The sequence below is a fragment of the Podarcis filfolensis genome, assembly GCF_964270895.1.
Source record: "Podarcis filfolensis genome assembly, chromosome: 10".
NCBI classification, from domain to species: Eukaryota; Metazoa; Chordata; class Lepidosauria; order Squamata; family Lacertidae; genus Podarcis; species Podarcis filfolensis.
Genome location: NC_139612.1, coordinates 65,896,443 through 65,906,692, shown reverse-complemented (window position 1 = coordinate 65,906,692; position 10,250 = coordinate 65,896,443). Strand labels below are relative to the sequence as shown.

General features: G+C 48.7%; 1 protein-coding gene across 4 annotated transcripts in view; it reads right to left on the bottom strand.

Moving 5' to 3' along the window:
* Positions 1-513: 513 nt before the first annotated feature.
* ITIH5 (inter-alpha-trypsin inhibitor heavy chain 5) overlaps positions 514-10,250 on the bottom strand; it is a 55,390-nt gene continuing 45,653 nt past the window's right edge. Inside the window, exons 12-16 of one of the 4 annotated variants that reach the window (XR_014538745.1) lie at positions 9,951-10,067; positions 6,012-6,389; positions 2,662-2,701; positions 1,234-2,613; positions 514-1,104 (exon numbers count right to left, since the gene is read on the bottom strand). Coding sequence is in view for 2 of the 4 variants with exons in the window: in XM_083572627.1 (XP_083428753.1) it covers positions 2,406-2,701; positions 6,012-6,389; positions 9,951-10,067 (791 nt within the window). In the remaining 2 variants the exon portion in view is untranslated. Of the gene's footprint in view, positions 2,702-6,011; positions 6,390-9,950; positions 10,068-10,250 lie in introns of all 4 variants that reach the window. The other 3 variants (XR_014538746.1, XM_083572628.1, XM_083572627.1) reach the window with 3 other exon arrangements.

Genomic DNA, 10,250 nt, shown 5'->3' with positions numbered 1-10,250 from the left:
CGCGACGGGGTGAGCTCCCATTGCTCGGTCCCTGCTCCTGCCAACCTAGCAGTTCGAAAGCACGTCAAATTGCAAGTAGATAAATAGGTACTTCTCTGGCGGGAAGGTAAACGGCGTTTCTGTGCGCTGCTCTGGTTCGCCAGAAGCGGCTTAGTCATGCTGGCCACATGACCTGGAAGCTGTACGCCGGCTCCCTTGGCCAATAAAGCGAGATGAGCGCCGCAACCCCAGAGTCGGCCACGACTGGACCTAATGGTCAGGAGTCCCTTTATCCTTTACCTATTACCTTGATTGGGACACTATACTTCTGTTGCTCTGTCACTGATTGGATCGTGGCCTTCCCCCCAAGTTAGGGTCCACCCAGTTTTAATTTTTCCAGCAGAGGGGCTACCTATTTTCCAGCAGAGGGGCTACTCAAGCTTATCTGAAAAATGAACTGGGAACTCTGGCCCCAAGTCTGAGCACCTGTGATAACCCAATGAAGAAACAAAACAAAACAAAGCACTCTGCACATTGTCAGAGACACCCTTTCCTTTATTATTTACATGTCGCTGGGGTGAGTCTGTTTTCCAAGGAGGACTGGAGGCTAAGTGCTGGTTTCAGTTGGACCTGTGGATACATAGCATGTAAGATCTTCAGAGGTCTGCGCACTGCACAATCAAACAATAGATTGGAACCTGGAATGTCGGGATGAGGTCGGCTCAATGTGTTTTGTGGGGCTGCATTTCCTGTTTTAGCCTCGTTAAAATTTAATTAATATATTGACAGACATCACAAAGGGATTTGTAAGGATATTACACAAACACTTTCCTAAATCTAGTCTCCCACCTTTTTTTTCTTTTAACAACAAAAATCTTCCTCAATTAATGATAAAAGGAATTGCACTGCAGAATTATCAAAGGAGAGAAAAATCCAGTAGGATTATTATGGGCAGGGGGGCAAGGGTAGTACTGAGCTTACCATCATTTTGAGGTGGGTGATTTTTTTTGTGAGTGTACCATTGTTTCGTTCTGCAAATCATCCCACCAGTGGTCTGCATTCGTCAGCCTCCCCAGCTGCCCACCTTTCAATGAAAGCCTAGGGCAGGCATCCCCAAACCCAGCCCTCCAAATGTTTTGGGACTACAATTCCCATCATCCCTGAATGATGGTCCTGTTAGCCAGGGATGATGGGAGTTGTAGACCCAAAACATCTGGAGGGCCGAGTTTTGGGATGCCTGGCCTAGGGGAACACAGCAAGAGGTAACTCCTCCCCTGGAGCATTCACAGATCAACATGTTCAGGCAGCCAGGGAGGCTGCACAGCACTGAAGAAGGGAGTTTATAATAAGATAAATAATAAGATAAATTCAAAGCACCACGTGGGGGAAAATTCTAAAGTGTCCTGAGGAATGAGGCAGGAAAATAGAAGCCTCTTTTCACAAGAAAGTTAGTAACTGGAGGGCAACAGATTTGGAAACCACGCTACCAAAAATGTTGTTCTGTTCTGAGACAAAGGAGACACTTGAAAGGAGCTTTCTGTTGCCTGCATCTACATGAATGTCCACACTGTGGAAGGACGTGTGGATCCAGAATTGGCCTCCACAGTCACTTACGGACTCATTGTTAAAACCGTGTTTATGGAAGACAATCTTACTCGGCTACGAGTGATTGCCAAAGAGGAAGACGATGACGGTGTAAATTGAGCTGTGCATGGACTTGCATTCTTATTCTTAACTACAACATGGAAAACTGCCTTATAGTAAGTCAGACCATTGGTCCATCTAGCTCAGTAGTGCTTACACAGACTGGCAGCAACCCTCTAGGGTTTCAGACAGGGAGACATTCCCAGCCATATCTGGACATGGCTGGGGATTGGACTGGGAACCTGCATGCTAACACAGGAAGACACTCTCCCTGCCGGTTTGATTGTGATAGGCATGATTCAATTGAAGTGAAGGGCATTTAAATCCCATTGATCTCAAGGGAGAAATTAACCTTACTTGCTGAAATCAACAGGATCTATTAAAAGTGCTTCGTTTGGGCTGGTTTGTGGCCTTTCAGACGCAATGAAAACGTAGCACCAGAACTGTGGAGTGCAAAAATATGCACTTTTAAAGATTCAAATGAAATAGCCCACATTCTGTAAGCTATTTCCTGTATTACGGGCACCGCGGACAATATTCGCAATCTTTTATTGTTCCTTTCTTTTTTAAAAGTCCACATTAGACCTTATTATAGTCACTCGGGAAAATGTCCTTTAGTGAACCAGAGAGCAGGCAGCTGTCTTGTATAAATGGAATTCCTTTTGAAACAAATCTCGAATTTCTTTGGCTTTACAAAACGCTGTCAAAGTGCAGGAATCGCCTCGGGACCGGATGACTTCCTATGTGTCAAAAAGCAAGTGGGGTTCTTTTTCTCCTCAAAGTCAGTTTTCCATCAAGGAGCTAGTCCCTGTGTCAAAAGGGTGAGAAGCCAAATAATCCTTATAGGCCCCGTCGATCAGTTTCTCTGCGTTGTTCTTGGCAAACCAGCAGTCCACTTCCTGCTCGCCATTGTAGATCTTCCTCTGCTTCCATACGACGGGAATCAAGCGCCCTTTCAGCTCTAATGCGTTCCCAGCATTTATGTCCATGCTTTTCGTTAGATTCCCACTGGACATTTGGTGTCTCTCCCCAAGAGGCTTTTGGGTAGTGAGCTTAACGTTTTGGTGTAAGAACTGGCCTGTGTAGGAGGAAAGCGAGAGCTTGTCAGAGGTATGAATACAGATAAGTCTTGCAGTCATCCTGCAGCCACTCATAGCAGGGCCTTCACTGTGGTGGCTCCTGCCATGTGACACATTCTCCCCTTAGAACAGAGGGGGAGCAATAAATCACACGGCGTCTGTCAAGCTAACTCTTTATTCAAGGAAACAAGTCGACTCAGGGGGGCAGTCCTACTGAGCACAGCAGTTTGTCCCAGTGGATCTTGCAACTATGACACAGTTGGGACTGAAGGTCCTTGCCTTCCCACAGTTGTCCTCCTCCCCCAGGTCCTTCCTAGGCAATCTGAGACTCCCCCAGCATGCCTGTCTCTCTTCCTACCTCTTCCTACCCCTTCTGGTCCTGGGAGACCGGGGTGGGGGAGCTAGTCACAGCAGCAGGAGGAGACACCTCGGCTTCTTCACAAATTTGTGTGATGGCCTGGGATTCGAACTCGGAGGCTGAACCTGAGGAATCCCAGCCTGCACAGAAGTCCCTGCCTCCAGAACCAGCTGAGCCGGGGCTGGGGCCTGAGCCTGAAGGGTCCTCACCTGTGCTGGATCCTCAGGTGCAGGCACCAGCTGAGTCTGCTCTGGCTCCTGAGGTGATGGAGGACCCATTGCCTGCAGGTGCTCCACTCTCAGCTCCGTCAGGGGAAGAGGAGGTTGTTTCTGGGCCCAGTAACCCTCCAGCCTCTCCTGAGCTGCAGAGGCTCAGGGCAGAGAGGCGGAGGGAACTAAGTTCCCGCAGGAGGAGTGCTCGCCTGCAGGCCAGGAGAGGCGAGTCACCTGTGGACCGGGGCCGCCCCATGCCTCGGGGCAGATAAAAGCCAGCCAGCCCCAGTCCCAGGTTGCGGGAGCAACATTGTTGCTAGCCTGTTCCTGCCTGCACCCTATCCTGCTCTTCTGCCAGAGTTTCTGACCTCACCTGACTCCCTGACTTGGATCCCACTCCAGCTTTGACGGACAGCCTCCATACCGCACCCTCGACCTTGGACTGGACTCGAACCTCGCCGCATGGTTAACCCTCGGGACCAGCACAATTTGACTCGTCTCTGCCTCTTGGCCCCCCTCCTCTTTTGCATCTTCCTCTGATTCTGGACTGCTATCTGCCACAGCCTCTTCCTGCTCACTAAGTCCTGTAACCTCTTCTATTAAAACTATAGCGTGATTAGTTTTTAGATGCAAAAAGAGTCAAAGGTCTATCACCCAACCACCACTGACACAGGATTCTTTATAGCTGGGATATATTCCGAAAACATGAATGTGGTAGGATAATGTAATTAATAAATAAATAAATAAATAAATAAATAAATAAATAAATAAATGAAGGATGCTCTCTCGCCCCTTAGGTAGCCAAAACACTAGCCCTCTGCTGCAAAAGTGTGGCTTGGTGGAACCCCAAGGATTGCAAGAATTCCAAAGATCTTTGGGGCGGGGGGAATCCTAGAGAGGTATACCTCCCATGCTGAGTGGCCACTAAATGCTAACTTGGGGGGTGGGGAACGGGGAGAGAACAGGAGAGGGAATTGAAGGAGGAGCAATAACCCTGAACAGAAGCATTCTACGCTGCAACATTTTGTTGCAGCTCCCCATTTGCCTCATTCTTAAAAGCGCAAAAACGGCAGCTGGGGGGCACAGAAGGGTGAGTTCACGTGCTCTGCTGGACCCCTAGGATCCCCACTCCTCCGTGGGGAGTTTTTCAGGGGGCGCCTGGCCCTGGCGCTCACCCCCAAAGCTCTAGCCGCCAGAACCGTGCCGTCCTTTAAGCGGACAACACGGAACACGCCGCCATTGCCGCTGCAGCGAACCAGAAGTCTCCCATTTGCCTCATTCTTAAAAGGATAATAATAATGTCAGGGCTGCCCAAGGTCCCAGCTCACAAAGGACCAACGCTGCTTCTTTGTTAAGTACAAAAGTCTTTATTGAAGTTCAGTTTCACTTCCAGAGCCGCAGCGCGCAGCTCTACGTCTCAACTGTTAGACCGCTGATGCTCCGTCTGAGTCTCCTCCCCCCTGACACCAATTTAAGATTCTAGCCTTACTCCACCTCTTCCTCAGTTCCTTCCGCCTCTGGTTCCGCCTGTCCGTCGGGGTCTCGCCCTTTCTAGCCTCTTCTGACGCTGAGTCCCCTGAGCCTTCCCCCTCCCTCCGGCGGGCTTTAGGAGCTGGTTCCCCATCCGGGTCTCCTGCTGTTCCCCGCGCCTGTACATTTGAACTTGGCGCGCGCGCCCAGCCGGTAACTTTCCTCCTGACCGTTTCACTGCTGCTGCTGTCACTGCTTCCCCCTCTGGGGGGGCTAGCTGCAACTGACCTCCCCTCCGTTGGAGGCGTGGTCAGCCCTGACTCACTCTCTCTCCCCGCTGGAGGAGACGCTGGCCCTGACACATGTGACTCTTCCCCCCCCACTACGCTCTGGTGGGGAAACTGGTCCCGATCCTCCACTGCTGCTTTGGGGTTCCCCTCTGTCTCCTTGTTTCTGGTGCGTCCCCCCTGGGACCCCCCTTGCCCTGACCATAGGCGCCCCCTTCTGGGAATCTTCAGATTCGCTGGAGAAGCTCATGGAATCTCTCGGGCCACTGTCATACTCCCCTACGCTGCCCTCGGATTCTTCCCCTTCGCTCTCCATTTCCTCTCTCCCCAGAGCTCCTGCTCCTGAGTCCCTGACAAATAATAATAAATTTTATTTATACCCTCCCCTTCCCAGCCAAGGCCGGGCTCAGGGCGGCTAACAACCAATAATAAAAACAAGTTGACTGAATGCAACTTAAAAACAAGATTAAAATACAACATTAAAACATTAAAATGCAGCCTCATCACAGGAGGAGAAAGGAAAAAAGAAAGAGGGGGAGGGAGTCAAACTGATTCTAAGCCAAAGACCAGGTGTGACAACTCTGTCTTACAGGCCCTGCGGAAAGAAATCAGATCCTGCAGGGCCCTGGTCTCATGAGACAGAGCGTTCCACCAGGCTGGAGCCAGTGTTGAAAAGGCCCTGGCTCTGGTTGAGGCTAATCTAACTTCCTTAGGGCCCGGGACCTCTAGGGTGTTGCTATTTATGGACCTTAAGGTCCTCCGTGGGGCATACCGGGAGAGGCAGTCCCGTAGGTACAAGGGTCTTAGGTCCTAGCATAGGCGTTGTACCAACTCATTCTTGCACAATTGGTATCTTCTGATTCCCAGTTTGAAGTTCCCTGTCCCTAATTCTTGGAGAGGGTGCTGGGATAAGCTGGAGCATCCGCTCTAATTTAGGCTCCATGGCCTGGCACCATAAGTTCTCAGAATGTTTCCCTCTTACCGATCAGCCCATGAGAGCTTGGGGAAAGGCCTTGGCTGTTGGAGATGTAGAAGCCCAGATGATCCTTTTGGTAGGGCGCGGGGTTCTTGTAGTGGTGGATCAGAACGACGAAACCGACGGTGCCCCTTATGGCCACGGTGACATTGGAACGGGCCGCAATCGACACCTCGAGGTTCCTGCTTGCTACCGTGGCGCTGCGGTCGCAAGGCAGGATGAGCCTCTTCCCATCATCCATGATGACCTTCGTGGGAGTGACCTCCAGGTAGGACCTTTCTGGTTTGTTGCTGAGAATGGTGATGCTTCTGAAGTAGGTTCTTTGCTTCTTGTGGCCTCTATGAGGAGCAGGGGCTCCCACCAGCTGGCCATTCACGGTCACACCTTAAGGGGCAAGGAAGAAAGGCAATGGTTTGGATGCTGAGCCAAGAGGAACGTTCAGGAAAGACAAGCTTTTGTAGAGTCTGCAACATGAATTGGATTTCTGAGACACACTTTTGTTTTTGAGGATCATAAGATTTCAGAGTTGGAAGGGACCCCAAATATAGTCTCTTCCAACCCCTTGCAATGCAGGAATCTCAACTAAAGAGTCCATGGCAGATGGCCATCCAACCTCTGCTTGAAAACCTTCAAGGAAGGAGTGTCCACCATCTTCCGATGGAGTCCGTTTCACTATTGAATAGTTCTTCCTAATATTTAAACTTCTTATAGACTTTCTGCATGGAAGGGAAAATGAACTTGTAATATCTGGATTTGAAGACTGACAAAATATTGGTTTATAAAAAATAGAACAGTTGGATGTTAATGAATGAATAGTATATTTAGCCGCAGGACAGAGAACCAAAAATCATTATTTTATTTTATTTTATTTTATTTTATTTTATTTTATTTTATTTTATTTTATTTTATTTTATTTTATTTTATTTTATTTTATTTTATTTTATTTTATTTTATTTTATTTATTATTTTATTTTATTTTTATTTATTTTATTTATTATTTTATTTTATTTTATTTTATTATTTCTCTATTTTTCTTTTTCTCTCACCCCCACCCCCACCCCACTTTCCCTCTTTTCTTCTTTTTGCTTTTCGTTCCTTTTTAGGTTAGATTGTTAAAAGCATTTCCTTTATTCTGGTGTATTACAAAAAGAAACTTGCATTGACTATGGACTTTGGGCAAGTATCGATCAAAATGGATATTTGCAGAAAGTTCTTCCTAAAAGCAAAGCACATACTTGGGTAAAGTACGCATAAAGGGAAAAATTGGAACACTGAATTATGGAGTGAGTGGAACAAGGTAGAGGTCATAAGATAGATTCCTCTTAAAGGCCTTGTTTGCCTTCTCTTTTGTAAAACTATGGTTGCCTTGTCTTCCTCACTCTCGTGGTCACACCCCCCCCCCCACTGCTCTGGCTGGTCAAGAACTTTGCTGCCATATAAATAATCCTCTTACAAATCACAGGTGCTTAGGCATTCCAGGCCAGATCAGAAGCTCAAGACCTCTAAAACCATTAGGACTGAAACATTTTAACTCAAGAGCTCCCATCGCCTTGATTTAATCTGCTTCTGGAGGCAAACTGTACCAAAGGAATTGGGGATGGAGGAGACGGGGGAACACAAGGGTCCAAATCCACACAGACATTCAATGACATAGCTGTCAACGTTTCCCTTTTTTTTAAGGGAAATTCCCTTATTCTGAATAGGATTCCTCGCAAGAAAAGGGAAAAGTTGACAGCTATGTTCAATGATGTATGGTAGTGATGTATGGAAGTGAGAGTGGGACCATAAAGAAGGCTGATCGCCAAAGAATGGATGCTTTTGAATTATGGTGCTGGAGGAGACTCTTGAAAGTCCCATGGACTGCAAGAAGATCAAACCTATCCATCCTTAAGGAAATCAGCCCTGAGTGCTCACTGGAAGGACAGACCCTGAAGCTGAGGCTCCAATACTTTGGCCACCTCATGAGAAGAGAAGACTCCCTGGAAAAGACACTGATGTTGGGAAAGATGGAGGTCACAAGGAGAAGGGGACGACAGAGGATGAGATGGTTGGACAGTGTTCTCGAAGCTACCAGCATGAGTTTGACCAAACTGCGGGAGGCAGTGGAAGACAGGAGTGCCTGGCGTGCTCTGGTCCAGGGGGTCACGAAGAGTCGGACACGACTAATCGACTAAACAACAACAATGTTCAATGATGACAACATGGTTGCCTTTATCAGGTCATTCAGCCATCAGAAACAGGAAGTGTAGGTGCGGAGGCTTGCCCCCCACCCTTCCCTCCGCGGTGGCCCCGATCCAGATAATTCCCTCTGCGTTTTGGAGAAGGAAATTATAGGGAGGTCCAGTCATGGAACTCCACAAAACTCTGGTGTAACATGTTCTTTGGAGGCTCCTGGCATTTGACGCTGTATGGCACGGGTAGCAGTTAGTATCCATTGTTATTTTTATCTCCATTCCTTGCCTGTTGTTCAGCACAAGGTCCCAGTGTGGGTGACAGCAATGGTTTTGAACCAGTGTGCCATGACACCCTGGGGTGCCATGACTGATGGTCAGAGATGCCATGGGCAACACTGGCCTCTGTTCCTCTTTCCTTCCCTCCTTCCTCTGATTCCCTTTCACATCTCTACCTCCCAGCACAGCTGTTTGTTGCAGCAGTCTTGACTACAAGCTCCCCAGGAGAATGGTGCCTCCCAGGCCCCTGTGGGGCAGTGTGAGAAGGCACCTATCTTTGGGGACAGGAGGGCAACTCAGAGACCCAGTGCTTCCTCCCCAATCTCTTTTAAACGAATGTTTGGCGCCACTGCTGAAGGATAAGGAGAATGGCTGACTTTTTTTGCACGCTGCTAATCTAGCTCTGCTGGGACGTGGGTGGCACTGTAAACCACAGAGCCTAGGACTTGCAGATTAGAAGGTTGGCAGTTCGAATCCCCGCGGCGGGGTGAGGTCCCGTCGCTCGGTCCCTGCTCCTGCCAACTTAGCAGTTTGAAAGCACGTCAAAGTGCAAGTAGATAAATTGGTACTGCTCCGGCAGGAAGGTAAACGGCATTTCCGTGTGTTACTCTGGTTCGCCAGAAGTGACTTAGTCATGCTGGCCACATGACCCGGAAGCTGTACGCCGGCTCCCTCGGCCAATAAAGCGAGATGAGCGCCGCAACCCCAGAGTCGGTCACGACTGGACCTAATGGTCAGGGATCCCTTTACCTTTACCTTTAATCTAGCTCTAGGGACGCGGGTGGCACTGTGGTCTAAACTGGATGAGTTCCTGAGCAAAGATAATCATGCAGACTCAAAATTCACTGAAAAGCTGTGCGCCTACATTACCATCAACCAACTGTTGGCTGAGAGGTGAGAAGGAAAACACTCAGTGGATTTCTTAGAACCTTCCCAGAAGAGGAAGAATTTCTATAATTCTAGCTCTGAAATAATGCTAGCTGGGACCCAGTACTAGTGATTCTGTGTACTGCACAGTTAGTATGCATTCTATGGAGTGGGATTGTGACTGGCTCAGTTTAAAGGCAAACTTGCTTAAGTCACCCTTTAAGAAGTGCAGGTGGCGCTGTGGGTTAAACCACAGAGCCTAGCGCTTGCCAATCAGAAGGTTGGCAGTTCGAATCCCCGTGACGGGGTGAGCTCCCGTTGCTCGGTCCCTGCTCCTGCCAACCTAGCAGTTCGAAAGCACGTCAAAGTGCAAGTAGATAAATAGGTGGGAAAGTAAACGGCGTTTCCGTGTGCTGCTCTGGTTCGCCAGAAGCGGCTTAGTCATGCTGGCCAAATGAGCAAGAAGCTGTCTGCGGACAAACGCCGGCTCCCTCGGCCTATAGAGCGAGATGAGCGCCGCAACCCCAGAGTCGTCCGCGACTGGACTTAACTGTCAGGGGTATACCTTTACCTTTAATCTAGCTCTGCTGATACAGAAACTAAACATTTCTTTCTTCTTCCAACATACCAGAGTTCTTATGGTCGGAAACCAATCTGAGGATGTCTCCTGGCTCCCCATCAATGTTGAAGCAGACCGTTAGCTTGCTCAAGGGGAAATCGACGACAAAATGAGGGTCCCCATCCGCTGGAAAGACAAGAATTAAATAAGAATAATTATGGAGTCGCAGATTTCAAGGCTCCCACCCAAACCAGCACACACAGCCCCAAACAAAAATGCTACCACCACCAGACCCCATTTGTGGAGAGACCTCTTGCTTCTCCCCTCCATCACCAGCACCACCATGAACATTTTGTAGCTTTGGGGGTA